An 18,193-nucleotide genomic window follows, 5' to 3' on the forward strand; every position below is an offset into this window, starting at 1 on the left:
AGGGTTTAAAGTAGGGTGAACACTAGCTGGCCGTATATTTTTAAATATTTTTAAAAAATTTGGAGACTTAAAAAACATTCCAAAAATTCAAAAAAAAATTTCAAAAATGGCTTTAAGGACCGTGTTTTATGTAACGCTATGTAACCTGCCCGAGTTAACTCAGGCGAGGAACTAAAGGGGTTTTAATTAACTCTTCACATCCAGATGTCAGTGATTTGTTTTTAGAGTGAGCTTTTGCAATTCGGGGATTCCCCTTGTACATGATACCATCGACAAGTCGCTATTACATCATTCTGAGTTTCGCATTGAAAGGTATAAACTGTAATTGTTTTGAAATTAAATTTTATATGAATTTCTTTCAGACATTCGAAGTAATTTATTAAGCAGCCTATTTCTTTTAATTTCTGCAAACTTTTTTATGCGGTTTTAAGTTAATTTTAACTCGTTGTTTTGGTTTTATGCGATTTTAGAAAATTACGGAACGTATCCCTACTTTTTCAAGGCAAGTAAAGTCTTTTTTTATGCGAATTTTTTATATGCGCTTTTCTGTAGAACGTATCCACCGCATAAAACGAGACCTTACAGTATTAAGGTAAGTCAAGGACATTGAGGCATTTTAATTATTACTTACCTCTTCAGGAGACATATCAATTACACGTTCTTTAGGCTTAAAGTAAAGAATAATTAATTAAAACAATATACAGTATATATAAATACACACAGACACTCAAAAAGTAAGATAAATAGACTACCAATTGAACTCTCTTCGGTAAGGTTGGAGTTGTTGGTGCACTACTGTCAGACTGTAATTTTTTAAAAAAATATAAGATATTAAATTTTGTCCCCGTATAAATTGTTAATATGTAATACTAATAGTATTAATACTTTTATCTGAAATGTTAATAATTTAATGATAAATAAAATACATAAATACCATAAAATAAAATGAAAATTACATTTACTAGTCATACACCATTCAGTAAATGCAATTAAACATGGCAGACAGATCCGCCATACATGCACTACTTTCATACTTTGATTGAGACAAAAAGAAACTTCTCACATTGATATTGCAACCTTCATCGTCAACTTTGTTGCTTCCACATATTTCTTGGATGCCATGGTTAATAAGTTATATTGGGTCAAACAGAAAGTTTTGCATACTTTTAACATAAATGTGTGGTTGAATTATAACATTTGTAAAATTATTGCTAATGTGAGATTGTATTCTTTGTTTATAAGCTTCACATTTTGTTTCAATAAAATCATGTTGAAATGTCTTCAGTTAGAAAGCATATTGGACATAGCTTGCTTTGTGAGTTTCAAAAAGGATCATCATTATACAAACAGGAAAAAATGCTCTTAAATTTTGAATGTGTCAAATGTGGTTTCAAAAGTTCAATGTTTATACTGTGTTTCCCCGAAAATAAGACAGTGTCTTATATTAATTTTTGCTCTGAAAGATGCGCTAGGTCTTATTTTCAGGGAATGTCTTATTTTTTCCATGAAGAAGAATTCACATTTATTATTGAACAAAAAAATTCCCAAATCGAACTTAGACAAGAGTGACATATATCCGGTCGTGTCAAACTGTTCCCATGCTGGAGTGGACTTCCCACTCTCACTTCAACTTAACCTTTTTATAGCGTCGACATCGCGCTTGATGACCAATTAGTGCTTATTGAACCGTAGCACTATGCAAATGTGATGTGGTGTGATTCCCAGCCAACCAATTAGCCATCACCAGCCATAGTTTTATGCAAATCATGCCATGTGGCATGATTGTCTGCTGACCAATCAGTGGCTGTACTTTCAAAAAGCCAATGGCCACTTTCAACCATCTGTCAATGACCGTTACCAGTAAAAAAAAACAACTTTGCTAGGTATTACTTTTGGGGGAAGCCTTATATTTAGCAATTCAGCAAAACATATGCTAGGTCTTATTTTTGGGAAAACACGGTATATATTTTCTTATGTTTTGTATCTATTTTTTTCTTTTAATGAATGAAATTATACAAATTGAGTTTCATGTATTAATATTGATAGTTATTGAATTTTAAATGTTCTCAACAATTAATGATAAAATAATATTTTTTGCTATAGAAATTTAATTTGCTGAATTAAAAATTGTTATTTCTCATAAAATATATTTTGATTTTTAGTATTGTAATTTATAAATGAAAAATAAATAAATTTAACTAGTTAGAAATTTTATATTGGAAACTCAATAGTCCAAAACAATGCTGATCTTGACAAACATTTATTTCATAAACTGCAGTTCAATAACCATAAGTGTATTTTGAGATTGTTTATTCCATACTGAAGAGGGGATAAATTATTCTAAAATATTATGATATTATGGCTATTGAATTAGAATTTGTAAAATAAAGATGTTTGACAAGATAAGCATTGTTTTAGACTACTGGGTTTCCTATAAAAATATATATTATAATAAGAATAAATAAAAGATATAACTTTCTACAATTTGTAAATATAGTATTAAAATGAAATAGGAATTTGAATAATAAGCTAAAAGGTTATCTAACAAATTAATTGTAAATATACCTTATCTCCACTATTAACATCTTGAAGAGTTAATGTTTTTCTGAAAACGGCATCAAAAGCTTGTCGCAACCTAGCATCTGCAAACAAAATATTTGTAATAAGTACCAGATATCTTCAGATAATTATCAGAGACTCAAATTTTAATAAGCTGATTTACTAATAGATATAGCCGTATGAACCATTACAGTTTGAATTTATACCTAGTAACATTGTAAAAACAAGTATGGAATGAATTATGAATTAGGAAACTTTCAGTTTAATGAAAAAATACAACAAGAGTAACATTTTAAACAAAATTTCATTCATTATAAACATTGATTTTCGAAAATTTTAATATTCTACAGGATAATGCTCTAGGTAATATGTAAAAGAAGTTTAACATACTATAGTAAAAATTCAGCTTGTATTTTCTCTGAAATTCAGATTAAAAAGAATTAAATAATATTCTTAACAATTCTGGATGCTTGTTAACTAAAACTTGAAAATGACATTAATAATTATCATTTAATTATGATGTTTTTTATTAATTAATAAGCTTACAAATTAACAGAATAAAGTGCTTTTTTTTAACTAATCAATATAATTTTCTTTTTGTAAAAATTAAAAATATAAACAAAATGAGATAAAATAAGAATTCAAATTTTTCAGTTTTCAGAACAAGTTAATATTTATGAAATACAACAGATTCTTGCTTTTATGATCTAATTAAGATGTTTCTCCATGAACTATGAGCCTATGAAAAATATTAAGGTGAGATTGTATTCGTCAATAAAAGCAAGAGGGTCAAAGTTATTAGGATCTACTGTGTTATGTAATTTAATAAGTTTAGAAAGTAGAAATTATTTCACTGATATGTACTTTTCAGTACTTAATCATTCTATTGGTCTAATATACATATATAAAATATTAAAGTTATACCTCATGTAAAACATAATATTCTTAACAACAATCATGTATAATATTAAAATATTTCTTACCTAAAGATGTAATAGTATTATATGGTGAATTTACAGGAGAATGTTTTAATATTGATTTTCTAGGTGATTTTGGAGTCATTGTTGGAGATGGTGGTGGTGAGACTCTAGGTGATCTCTGAAATAATATTTTATATTTATTCTTTTTTTTACGAATTTTACTTACTTCAAATAATTTTAAAGTTCTTAAACTTACTCGACCATTGGCAGGAACAGGAATAACTTCAAAACGAGACTGTCTTTGTTCTCTGGGACTTTTCCTCAACGAATCATCAAGAGGCTGTCTTTTTGCAACTTCCTGTAATCTTCGTTGTCTTCCAAAATGCATTTCATATAGCCATAATAATTCAACACGATGAACAGATCCAAGAAGAATCATAGATTCTATTTGGAAAGCAAAAATAAAAGTTAACAATTGTAATCTCAAAATATGCACTAAATAGAAAAATTTTTCAATACCTGGAGATTCAACAAGTGGAAATACTTCTAATCTACTTGATCTTAATAATTTTTTAAGATCTCTAAAAGTAGCTCCTTTCCAGATGTATATAATATCCCTTACCATGATATCGTCAACATATACGTTATGGATGCTGTAAAATAATTTTAATTACCATATTTACTACTTTATTTTTAACTACTGATATAATGCAAAACAGACCCTGAAAAAATTTTGTATGGAATTTTTTGTTTACATTTATGGGCTCATGGAGTGTCTACATTAAAAAGTGCAAAAAAGCCAAAGGTCAAAATTAACTGATCACCATACTTTCCCTATATTATATTCTGTAACTTCTGAGAAAGTAAAATTAATTATAAAATACAGTCAGTTAAGGAGTTGTAACCAGAAGATTTTTTTCTGCTAGCCTTGATTTTAATAACATACATCCCATACGTTATAATAAATAAATTATTATTAAATATACTGTACATTGAGTTTTTATGCTCATTGACTCAATCTTTGCATGCTGTATTTGTAAATGAAACCTTCTTTGTCTATTAAAATGAAGGTCTACTGTAAAAAAATTTATATGCTATACTTATTATATTTGCATTATTTATCTCAAAATAATTTTAATACAATTAGTAAAAATGAATAATAATGCACAGAAAAGAATTTGTTCTTTTTTGTTGTAATCTAAAAAAAAACAAAGATAAAGACTTCAGAATCATAGATAAATTTTATAATTTACAAACATTTTAAATTTATCAAAATAAAATAATCAGTGTTAAAGTAAACTCACTCAGAAGATGCAGAAACAACTGGAGGCAAATACGGAAGATTTTTCATTTTAATGATACTGTCATAAATTGAAGGCTGTAAACTGTGGGCAACAGCATTTGAGACTAAAACCGATATCTGTAAAAATGAAGTTACTATATATTTATTAAAGATGGATTTAAGATATTAATTTTTTAAATTATAATCACACAAATTACATACAATTACAGGTAAAATATGAGACATTTGTCCTGTTAGTTCAAACACAATAACTGAAGTTGATATTGTGTGTGTGACACTTCCAGAGAAAGCTGCTGCACCTGCAAATATATTAATAATATCAGTATTAAAAATTTATTTTCTGTATTTGATTTTCACAATCATAAGTATGGGATTAAAAAATTATAACTTTTAGGCTAGAACACAGAAAAATTAATAGATCTGATCTTATATTTTCTTAAAAATTGAAAAATTTTCAGGTTATTAAATAATTTTTCCTGATGATACATTTTGCTGAGTTTTAATCTTAAGTTATTAAATAAAAAATAAAAGATATTTATATTCAAAAGACAAAATACAGGGTGTATCAGTATGATATTTTAAAAATTTGGGGGATTGTAGAGGATGAAGTTTTGAACGTTTTGATATAAGGAACCCATAGCCGGAAATGTGATATAAAGTTTCTACAGCGGTAGGAAGTGCTTGACCACCCTTCAGTTTGGTAGCTACCCTTCTGTCCATTGACGTCACGTTATTGTTCTTGACTTTTTCCTCTGAGGTTATGTAAAGTCCCTTGTGTACGCAACACCTGTGGGAACAGTTCACAAGCTTATGGAGCACATCTTTAAAGCATTTAATACACCATCAGAAGGGAGCGTGGCATCTTACAGAGTTGGACAAAACATGGTTTGTCATTGCACATTATGTAATGAAGTAGGTGGTCATCACATTGAACATTTACTCTAAAGTAGTGCAGCCAGTGATTCCATGTACAGTTTGATTGTACTGTACTGTTTTGTCAATAAAACTTGTCATAAATACTGTATTCTGCTGTTTCATTCAGCATACCAACTGCAAAGTGCTGTAGAAACTTTATATCACATTTCCGGCTATGGGTTCCTTATATCAAAACGTTCAAAATTTCATCAATCTACAATCCCCCAAATGTTTAAAACATCATTCTGATACACCCTGTATAATAATACAAGAAGTTTTTAAAATAAAATTATATATTTTTTTATACTGTAATTTCCTTTGCATTACTCACTGTTCAAAAACAAGATTTCTCAATACTTTATATATAATGTTATAAACAAAAGAACAAAGACATCAGTTTCTTTACAAACAGTTTAATTTCACAAATAACTCAAGTTAAATAAGATTACAAATTTCTGAATATTCACAAACAAAATAAAAGTAAAGCATCCAAACAAGTTTTAGTCCAGAAATTGAATGCTGTCTAGATCTGTTCTCAAACAGCACAGAGAGCATATGACAGTTAAAATACAATAATTTTGTTCAACAAAACACTTCAATATACTTTAACCATTTTCACAATTGTATTAGGAAGGTTTTTATAGAAATATTCTCAACAAAAGTAAAATATTTTTCCTTTTATTAATTTAATTTTTTGTTTTAAGACATATTAAAAAAGTTAATAAAGCTATCCACACTTATTTTCAGTATCAATAAATTCAGTTAAATCTGTTTTGCCAATAGTAACACCTCAATTATGTTGTGTTTTTGTTCTCCTGTTCAATTATTAGATTTTAATTCTAAAATAACAAACATTAATTTGTACTTACCAGCAACAGCATAACCTCCAGGTATAATGTTATTCTGTGTTCCTGCCATATGAAGACCTTCAGGAAATAATATTACCATTCCTTCTCCAATTAAACGTCCAAAAGCAGCTCCTGGTGTAATTGTTTATTAATATATTAAACTAAATTTTCAAGTACTGTTTTTACACTAATAAATACAATGGGTGATCAGTTAATGAACATAATCCATTCCAAGACCATGTTCGCTATCTGAATTGTTCATTAACCAATTATCGATTTATCATAGATTTTTGTGGGAATTTGATTAATTCATTCTGGAGACCCCAAAAATAGTAAAAAAGTATATAATTTTTATTTATGTTTACTTACAAGTAATAACAAACTAAAAGCAATCTCTCTATTTTTTCACAGATGGCATATCTTTGTTTCTCAGATGCGATTTTCATTACTCCTTTATCTTACTACTCGCTGTTCATATGTTTTCATCTATTCATCTGTTTTATGCACAGTGAGTAATGAGTATCTGCTTGAGTCTTTTTGATTATATCTTTCTTAGCTAAAATTGTATCTACTTTAGACCTGTTGAAGTTATCTGCCTACGATATCAGATATCTTCTGCCCACTCTCTACCTTGACTATTATCTCTTGCTTAGTTTCTATAGTGAACACAGTTCTTGACACTCCACTCTTTTTCAGCCCCATAATATTGCCATTTTTTAAATAAAAAGTTCATAAAAGCACTTAAAAAATCAAAGAACAGAAATTAACTAGTGCAAAAAAGGTTATGTATATAACTGTGAAAGTTGTTCCATAAACCATGCATAGATGCCATTAAAATATAGTTTTATAAATCTTAAATGCAGCGTTGCTTCTTCTTGTGTTTGTTTTGTCAGGTGTTTGTTGTTCGAACATAAAAATCTGTTACAAAAGTGTTCGTTGTTCGATTTATTCACAGTCTGAACTGTTCATTAACTGATCACTCACAGTATTTTGTTATGTACTCATATTGTAGAATGAAAATTTATTCAAATTTACCCATTTTAAATACTGGAATAAAAACTCCTGAAGGAACTGGTAATGTAGCTGCAATTGCTGTTGTTAAAAACTGTTAAATGAAAACATTTTATAATTGTTACATTTATTATGAAACAATGCAAATCAATACCAAAATTGCTTTATGAGTAATTATATTTTATATATAGGAAAAATAAAATAAACTTACAGTAACAAGTATAAAAATTACAAGATTTACATAAAAACTTGTGTATTGTGTGGTCCAGTGACTAACAATAAATGCCACATTTCCATCAACTGTATGATCTTTCCATGTCATATTACTAAAGAGTTCTCTAACAGCCTCTTGTGTTGAAAGCTAAAAATAATAAATATATTTGTTATTATTACTTATAAAAACATTTTTAATTTTAAGCAGCAATAAAATAAAATAATTACCTCAGCTGCCATAAATTGTCCTAAGCCTAATGGAAATGTTAATGATGATATAAATAATGTTATGAGAGTAGGGTACAGCAGACGACTATTAAAATAAAATTTAAAAATTATATTATAAGAAAAAACTTGGAAACAATAAATATTACATAATTTCATAATTTTACTAAAATTAAAGTTTATCAGATTTTAATACACTATACTCTTGCTAATCAGGCCATTCCTTGCACAGAGGTATATCAAATTAGAATGCGTACCAGATTATTGAGTGTATAGATCCTGCCTAAATGCAATGTAATGAATAATGTCACCTTTTGCCCTTTAGTACTAATTTCTTTTGGAGACAGGTAGGCAAATAATATGACACACTGACTTGCAATATTGTACACAGAAATTAAATCCAAATAAACAGGATGTGGGACTAACATTTTCATGATAATGGAAATGCATAGGCAATCACACTGGCATATGACAAATAATTGAGAGGCCAAATTAGCAAGAGTTTACTGTAATATGAAAAATTAATTTAAATTTTACAGACAAGGAAACTAATAATGTAATCAACAGTATTATTTTGTTTAATTTTCTTAGGATATTCAGAGTTTTTTTTTTTTTTACATTTTGATAAGATGAAGAATAAAGTCTAAATGCATTAATATTAATTTTTGAAGTTTCTTTTTACATTCAATTTGTTCATTCAGTAACTTATTTTTTCCAAATAATTTCAAAATCGCAATTAATAACCTGCAACAAACACTTTAATCACTGATTTACATTGTATTTTTATAATTATGAATAAAATAAAATTAAGTAAATAGAAAGAACTAGATATCTTATTACAATAAGTATGAAATATTTCATGTGAAATCTTTCATATGTTAAACATTAAACACTAAATATATTAAAACTCTACTTGAAAATGAAGATCTACACATCAAAAAGATTAAATAATATTTTGTTATTGTTTGGCATAATCATTAACACAGTTTACTTATTCCAATAATAATGTAATTTTCAACTTCACAAGTAGGTTACACAGTTTAATCACTTGAAGTTCTTTAAAACAAAAATCTTTGAAAAATTGAATGCCTTAGAACATGAAACCTGTGAAGTATCAAAACTTGTTGAAGCTACACTAATTGTTAATCACTTCAGCGCACAAATACAAATATGAGTTTATTCTAGTAAATAATTCTATTTTCTATCTATATGATAGAAAATAGAATTAAACTATTATTTCATTTTTTTAATCATATAATAATTGTGTAGTATGACAAAAATTTGTAAAATTTCCAAATTTGTATTTTCAGATTTGTTCAAATTCAATTGAAGGAAGAGAATGGCATATATACAAAGGCTATTGTGAGAACTGAAAAGAAGAATCTAAAGGTTTATAGAAGGCACTGCAATCTCTGAGAAAAATTATGGAAATAAATGTTATGGGAACTGTCCAAGCAAATATGTCCAAGCCAAATGTAATGAAACATGTGAAAAATGTCAAAAGTTCCTTTACCAGAGTCACAGAATGGTTATTTGAAAAACTTGCTATGATAAGCAGTTGGTAGGTGAAAATATGAGTGATTACAATACATAGGAGATAGTTCAAAGAATTCTTACATTTATGCAGTTTTCTAAATAACAAATATTAATATGACCATTATAACTTACTTTTTGAATTTAATTTTATGAGCTCCACCACACCAAATACATGGCTTTCACTGACTACACCAATGCAAGATTAAGAAAGCTGCTCATTATTGAATTTAGTATAATATTATGATTTTCTATTTGTTATAAAAACAAATAGAAAATCTAATGCTAAACTCTAGATGCATTGGATTTATCAGAATACTTTAAAATTAGGTATTTTTAATATTTGTTATGTTCATCAAACCTAAGTAGAAGAATAATTAATTAAAGTCCAAGTTTGGTTTATGAAGATGTTTTCAGAGCTTTTAACTCATACAGTTCTTACCTAATTTATAATTTTATTAAAATTTAAATACATAAAAATGATAATTCAACTTGTTCTAACAAATTGTTATATCTATTGATGTTATAAACTTCTAATGAACATTGGAAACAAATTCAATCAATTTCAAAGAAAGATATAAGTCAAATAAATAAATATTTTTATATATACATANAATATAAGTTTAAAAATTAAATTAACATTATAATTTTAAAAATACTTTACACAAAAAATAGTCACCATACTTTTTCTGAAGAAACCTGTTCAACTTTTTACGACTCCTTACAAAAAGAACAATTTTCCTGTGAAGCCATACAAATGCTGCTCCAGCCAAACCACAACTTATGCTAAAACAAATCAATAAATATTTTATATTAAGGAAATAATTTCTTATTTCATACATATTTATTACATATTTATTATGGTTATTCATACTGTAACAATTATTTCATACAATTCTTACTCATATTGAATTTTAAATTTTATATTATTTTAGAGAAAATTTCCATTATTATATAAAATTTTGTTTATGCATAAAAATGTTTTAATAATTTCTTTTATATTATTTCAACATCTTAGACTTTATAACTAAAATTACAATAACATTCTACATAAATCAATTTCAATCTATTAATATTAGGAAATCATACCCAACTAATGCAAATGCAATTAATTCTTGAGGATCAAATGGAAAATCAGTTTGAAAATTTGTTTTATACAGTGCAATAATTGTTTCTGAAAAATAAATAAATTTAAAAATTAATTTGAACAAATAAAATAATTTTAAAAAATTAAATAAAATACAGGGTGTACAAGAATTATCTACATAACTTTTTACTTTTAAATAATAAATGTATTATCAAGCACAGACATACCATTTATGTAACACCTGACTCACAAAAACTTTGAAGATTTTTCTATTTCATAAAAATCAAACACTTTGCATAAGAGCCATTAGTCTCACACAAATATCCATGATATTCCAATTCTGATCATATGTGCTGCAGCATGTTTAAATTAACAGTTTCAATTGCAACTGTGATTCTCTCCAAGTTACTAATGTCACTGGGGTGTTGTACACATGGTTTTTAACATATCCCAACGAGAAAATTTTATACAGCATGATACCCATTGAACTAGGCAGCCAAGGAATTGCACTACCATGACTATCCCACCTGTCTGGAAATTTTTCATTGACAGAATCACACATGATCAAAATCCAGTATGGCAGAATTACTCTGTGAAACTTTCAGTTTTTATGTCACGAGATTATCTGTATTTCTTTGACTTCCAATTACAAATTTTTTTTATTTGTAGCAATAAAAGTTGTATAGATAATTCACATACATCCTGTATTTTTTCATTTAAACTGATTTTTAGCATAAATATACATTATAAATGAAAATAAATTATCAAAGACAACCACTGCCATATGTTGTTGGGCTAATAACAACTATAGTGTTAATCAATTACCAAATAATTTGACACTAGAGGAAGGCGTTAGGTGCCATTTCTTAATAAATTTAATAATTATAATTTTTAATTAAATAATTTAGAACTACTGGAAGAAAAGAAATCGGCTCAGAGCAGGACTCGAACCCACAACTCCCACTTACCGTACATAACATATGGCAATGGTTGGCTTTGATATCATAAGGTTTATTAAGGGTTTAGTAGAGTTGTTTGTTTATGAAAATAAATTAATTGTAACAAAAGTTACCAACAATATTTCAACAGAATTATTCTTTACAATTCAAACTATTAATTTACTTAATAGCTAAAATACAGTGTTATTGTAATTCAATTATTGTATAATTTATAAGAATACATTTTATAGCAATACAATTATTAAGAACTAACACATTTCATTAAGTTATTATATTAACATAGAAATTTCTTTGTTATTAACAGTATTAATTTCATGTTAATTATTTATTATAATTAAATCAATATATGTCCTGTATATAATAAGTATTACTGACAAGTATTAAAATTATTTGTGAAAAATGGGAAACTTCATCCTCTATTGAACAATTGTATATATATAACATTTTAATATTTTATTATTACAACATATACATATTATATGGATTCAAATTCAAATAAAAAATTAATTGCATATTAAATTAGGCTGAAAGTTTGACAGATTGTATGTTACAAAATCTTATGCTAAATTATAACAATGTAAGTATGATACATTAAGTAGAGGTTAAATAAAAAGTTCATACAAATTTAGTTCATTCAAAAAAATTACCTTCCTCTTTTAACCAGACATCTAATAATCTCCAAATCATTGCACCACAACAAGCAGCAAAAAAGCCCCTCCAATAATTTCTTACAGCAAAAAACACAGATGTTACTTCAATACTAAATAAAACACCTAAAAATTGAATATATAATAATTAAATTTATATTTAATTCATTATTTAATAATACAAAAACTAGTGCTTGAAGATACATATTTAAATTTTATTTCACTCCATTTTTTTTAAGTTTAAAAGAAACTTATATTTTATAAGGAAAGATAATGAAAAAACTACCCAACTTTTAAATATTTTATGTTTAAAATAAAATTTATGTGAAATTAAATCCTATACATAATAATCAATATCCTTGATGATAAAGTTTTAATAAAAAAGAATCAAGTTGGATTTATTGGTTTTATATGCTTTGACACAAATACAGTGGAACCTCACTTAACAAGCACAATTCATTCCAGAATCTTACTCGTAATGCGAAATACTCACTAAGCGAAACAATTTTTCCCATATAAATTAATGTAAAATACGATAAAACATTCCATGTTGAAAAAAAATACTCAAATATTTTATGTATAATGTTTATTCAATGAGAATTATACAATATACATTGTAAGGAGCATGAATAATCTTCATCTTTTCTTCTAGCATGGAATGAACCAACTTGAATGCAAATTTGATATGAAGAAAACGAAAAAAAAAAAAAATCACAGCTAATATGTCTGATAAACATGCCAAATGATATGCCAAAATCTTGGGCTATGTAAAGGCAATAATTAAATATTAGAAATTAATTCATTTGACTAGAGGTAGGCTGAGTAAGCTGAGCATAGCTAGAGTTATGCTGCTATCTCGTATTAAATTTAATAATTATAAATAAATAATTTTTCATTGGTCATTGAATTGTTAAGTGAGTCATTTTTTTACAATTTGTTTTGCTCATTATGCGAGGTGCTCGTTAAGCAAGGTTCCACTGTATATTCATAAGAGTGAATGGCATATTGATGTTGGTCAGATGATTGAGGTAATTAAGGCTTCAACATACCACTCTGGGTGACCCAGATTGAATGTGGGCAGTTGAAAAATCATAGAAATTATTCATGAGCAGTCTGTTCTGAACAGTGCTGTAACTAGGCAGGTGCAACAGGTGTACACACAGGGTGCACTTGGAAGGGGGGCCCAAAATGCATGTATTTGTTTTATTATTTTCCCAAATCTAATTAATTAAGGAGCCTAAATGCAAATTCTTGCACAGGTTACAGAAATAGCTAGTTACAGCACTGGTTCTGAATATGTTGGGCTCTATCCCTCACCATCCAGTCATCCTCATTGTGATCCTGATCAAGCCAATGGATATAAAAAAAAAGCTCTCAATGCCAATAATGTAGAGAGCTTTAAAAAATTAAATTCTATTTTATTTCTTTCATTTAAAAACAAAAAAATTGAGTGAATGGCATAGTGGTTTCATCTTGGCCTAAGAGTCCATATCACATGACTATTTTCAGTTCAAATCTCAATTGTTTTTAAAAACTTGTTAAATTTTATTTTTTATAATTTTCCACTACTGATTTATTTATTTTCATGTTTCAAGAATAAACTATGTTAATCTTCTTATGTTAATAATTATACTGAATTTCTTCAATATTTCTGAAAACACTACTCTTAACTTTTTAGTTGTTCATTATATTTTTCACTTGGAACTTTTGTCCTTGAATCATTAAAGCTGATGGTTATGGTACAATTTCATAATAAATTGTAGTGAATACAGGTATCCCTTTCTTTTGTTTAATAAGAGATTTGATTAATATTCAAAATTAATTACAACAATCCCTCTTTATATGCAGCAAAAGGTTTCAATTAATGCGGCTTTAACAGCTGTCTTTACTTAACATTAATGTGTTTTTCTCAGCAAATAAGGTATTAGTGAATTTGCTATTTTCGTTTATTAAAATAAAAGTGTTTGTTATTAACTGAAAATTTGTTCTAGTGAGTCATGATTATTCATCAAGTACCAAGATACCACTGTGTTTGATTAACGTGATAGTATTGAAAGATTAATTAACCACATTAATCAAGGGATACCTGTATGTCACACAAAATATGTATTCATTATTGATACATATAGATAACATATAGAAATTTAATAGACTGAAAGATTTCAAGTTTGATATAAGTTTGCTGTTTTCATAAAATTACTATCTAAATACTGTGATAATGCTGTGTTGAATTTATATAGTCATTATATACTGTATGTAAAATACTGTTCCAAAAGAGGATGTGGTTCTTGCATATTTCTAATAGATGATGTATGGCTCTTATGACAGTTTGGCCACCCCTGTTCTATACACTTCTAACAACAATCAGGATCCCATAAAATATCAAATATTTTCTTTTGTAACATATTTTTGTTTGTATGCTTTCTGAAAGTAATATTTTATATTTTATTTTAGTTCTTCAAACTACAGAGTCAGCAGATTATGAACAAATGTTATACACTCTACTCTGCTACATTTAATTTCTAAATTATTTTTATGAACAAAGTGTGAAGTTTTTCTATACATTATTATAACTGTAAAGTTTTGTCCTATATATTTATGTGCAATTATATCAAGTCTAAGCAGTTGATTTTGGGCAAACCTCATCAGAAAGATTTGATTGACATTGCTTTTCAAAAGACAAGTGTCATGTGGTTTGGCAATAGAGAGTAACAGATGTTCAAATACATAAAAACAGAATTTATTTAATTTTAAAAAGGAGAAAAATTATACAAGGAATCTTGCTGAGAGCATGCAGCACCCTAATCTCATCTTGCATGTAATAATCATTGGTAGGCTAGATGGTCTTGATTTTTGGACATTTATTAACCTTGACCTCTATGGACTTGAGTCTTGGCTGGCTCAACTTTGGGCCATTGCTTCAGAGAAGAACAGTTCACTCATTGGACATAGTGGTCAAAAGTAATTAGATGATTAGGCTCTACTGATTCTCCTCAAATGCATCTCTCCAAGAATGTGTCTGCAAGCCTTTAGTCTCCTTCCTTTTCACCAACCTCGTGGCCCTCTTTGCAGGATAACCAACAACCAGTTTTGGCAGTTGGTCCTTTTTAATCAATAAGACAATTTCAGTGTTTTTTCCATTTGATGGAAATGGAAAATGAATGACAGTTCAGTTATCACCTTGGAAAATTGATTTTGTGAGGGGAAGAGCTGTCACATGGAAAGTTAGACCTAATTCACTTTGATGCAAGATCAAGTTAAATTTTGTTATTTTATTTTTGAAAAAAATATTGTTCTAAATAAATTTGGAATCTCACATAACATTCTGTTCTAACTCCATTATTCTATATCTATCTGTAAATGAATGTATTATATTTTTCCTCCAAATGAATCTTTAAAAAAAGTTGTCTTGATGGTCCCTGACAGTTATAACATTATGTCAATGACATGTTAGAAATAGAATTGAATTATTCCATGCTGAGTTAAAGTACATTACATTTTACTGATACAGATTTTGATACTGAGTAAACCAATGAATTTAGTAAATAGAAAAACAATATTTCAATTTGGTTTTAAAGTTATACTTTTTAGTTAACAAAACTATTAATTATTTATATAATTTAAATTTTATTTCACTCCATTTTTTTTAAGTTTAAAAGAAACTTATATTTTATAAGGAAAGATAATGAAAAAACTACCCAACTTTTAAATATTTTNATCGCCAATTCAATAAATATTACATAATTTCATAATTTTACTAAAATTAAAGTTTATCAGATTTTAATACACTATACTCTTGCTAATCAGGCCATTCCTTGCACAGAGGTATATCAAATTAGAATGCGTACCAGATTATTGAGTGTATAGATCCTGCCTAAATGCAATGTAATGAATAATGTCACCTTTTGCCCTTTAGTACTAATTTCTTTTGGAGACAGGTAGGCAAATAATATGACACACTGACTTGCAATATTGTACACAGAAATTAAATCCAAATAAACAGGATGTGGGACTAACATTTTCATGATAATGGAAATGCATAGGCAATCACACTGGCATATGACAAATAATTGAGAGGCCAAATTAGCAAGAGTTTACTGTAATATGAAAAATTAATTTAAATTTTACAGACAAGGAAACTAATAATGTAATCAACAGTATTATTTTGTTTAATTTTCTTAGGATATTCAGAGTTTTTTTTTTTTTTACATTTTGATAAGATGAAGAATAAAGTCTAAATGCATTAATATTAATTTTTGAAGTTTCTTTTTACATTCAATTTGTTCATTCAGTAACTTATTTTTTCCAAATAATTTCAAAATCGCAATTAATAACCTGCAACAAACACTTTAATCACTGATTTACATTGTATTTTTATAATTATGAATAAAATAAAATTAAGTAAATAGAAAGAACTAGATATCTTATTACAATAAGTATAGCACTATGCAAATGTGATGTGGCGTGATTCCCGGCCAACCAATTAGCCATCACCAGCCATAGTTTTATGCAAATCATGCCATGTGGCATGATTGTCTGTACTTTCAAAAAGCCAATGGCCACTTTCAACCATCTGTCAATGACCGTTACCAGTAAAAAAAAAACAACTTTGCTAGGTATTACNAAAATAAAATTAAGTAAATAGAAAGAACTAGATATCTTATTACAATAAGTATGAAATATTTCATGTGAAATCTTTCATATGTTAAACATTAAACACTAAATATATTAAAACTCTACTTGAAAATGAAGATCTACACATCAAAAAGATTAAATAATATTTTGTTATTGTTTGGCATAATCATTAACACAGTTTACTTATTCCAATAATAATGTAATTTTCAACTTCACAAGTAGGTTACACAGTTTAATCACTTGAAGTTCTTTAAAACAAAAATCTTTGAAAAATTGAATGCCTTAGAACATGAAACCTGTGAAGTATCAAAACTTGTTGAAGCTACACTAATTGTTAATCACTTCAGCGCACAAATACAAATATGAGTTTATTCTAGTAAATAATTCTATTTTCTATCTATATGATAGAAAATAGAATTAAACTATTATTTCATTTTTTTAATCATATAATAATTGTGTAGTATGACAAAAATTTGTAAAATTTCCAAATTTGTATTTTCAGATTTGTTCAAATTCAATTGAAGGAAGAGAATGGCATATATACAAAGGCTATTGTGAGAACTGAAAAGAAGAATCTAAAGGTTTATAGAAGGCACTGCAATCTCTGAGAAAAATTATGGAAATAAATGTTATGGGAACTGTCCAAGCAAATATGTCCAAGCCAAATGTAATGAAACATGTGAAAAATGTCAAAAGTTCCTTTACCAGAGTCACAGAATGGTTATTTGAAAAACTTGCTATGATAAGCAGTTGGTAGGTGAAAATATGAGTGATTACAATACATAGGAGATAGTTCAAAGAATTCTTACATTTATGCAGTTTTCTAAATAACAAATATTAATATGACCATTATAACTTACTTTTTGAATTTAATTTTATGAGCTCCACCACACCAAATACATGGCTTTCACTGACTACACCAATGCAAGATTAAGAAAGCTGCTCATTATTGAATTTAGTATAATATTATGATTTTCTATTTGTTATAAAAACAAATAGAAAATCTAATGCTAAACTCTAGATGCATTGGATTTATCAGAATACTTTAAAATTAGGTATTTTTAATATTTGTTATGTTCATCAAACCTAAGTAGAAGAATAATTAATTAAAGTCCAAGTTTGGTTTATGAAGATGTTTTCAGAGCTTTTAACTCATACAGTTCTTACCTAATTTATAATTTTATTAAAATTTAAATACATAAAAATGATAATTCAACTTGTTCTAACAAATTGTTATATCTATTGATGTTATAAACTTCTAATGAACATTGGAAACAAATTCAATCAATTTCAAAGAAAGATATAAGTCAAATAAATAAATATTTTTATATATACATA

At 27.2% G+C, this 18,193-nt stretch overlaps 1 protein-coding gene across 1 annotated transcript in view; it reads right to left on the reverse strand.

Moving 5' to 3' along the window:
* LOC111620125 (chloride channel protein 2-like) overlaps nt 1-18,193 on the reverse strand; it is a 52,553-nt gene that overhangs the window by 5,977 nt on the left and 28,383 nt on the right. Inside the window, exons 8-22 of the mRNA XM_023361984.1 lie at nt 12,221-12,347; nt 10,617-10,701; nt 10,212-10,313; nt 7,998-8,082; nt 7,768-7,917; nt 7,581-7,650; nt 6,567-6,677; nt 4,984-5,081; nt 4,784-4,899; nt 3,999-4,132; nt 3,736-3,923; nt 3,543-3,657; nt 2,566-2,642; nt 753-803; nt 632-667 (exon numbers count right to left, since the gene is read on the reverse strand). Of these exons, the coding sequence (XP_023217752.1) occupies nt 632-667; nt 753-803; nt 2,566-2,642; nt 3,543-3,657; nt 3,736-3,923; nt 3,999-4,132; nt 4,784-4,899; nt 4,984-5,081; nt 6,567-6,677; nt 7,581-7,650; nt 7,768-7,917; nt 7,998-8,082; nt 10,212-10,313; nt 10,617-10,701; nt 12,221-12,347 (1,545 nt within the window). The remainder of the gene's footprint in view (nt 1-631; nt 668-752; nt 804-2,565; nt 2,643-3,542; nt 3,658-3,735; nt 3,924-3,998; nt 4,133-4,783; nt 4,900-4,983; nt 5,082-6,566; nt 6,678-7,580; nt 7,651-7,767; nt 7,918-7,997; nt 8,083-10,211; nt 10,314-10,616; nt 10,702-12,220; nt 12,348-18,193) is intronic.

This window comes from Centruroides sculpturatus, unplaced genomic scaffold (genome assembly GCF_000671375.1).
Source record: "Centruroides sculpturatus isolate CEXI.00-Female unplaced genomic scaffold, Cexi_2.0 scaffold109, whole genome shotgun sequence".
Classification (NCBI taxonomy): Eukaryota; Metazoa; Arthropoda; class Arachnida; order Scorpiones; family Buthidae; genus Centruroides; species Centruroides sculpturatus.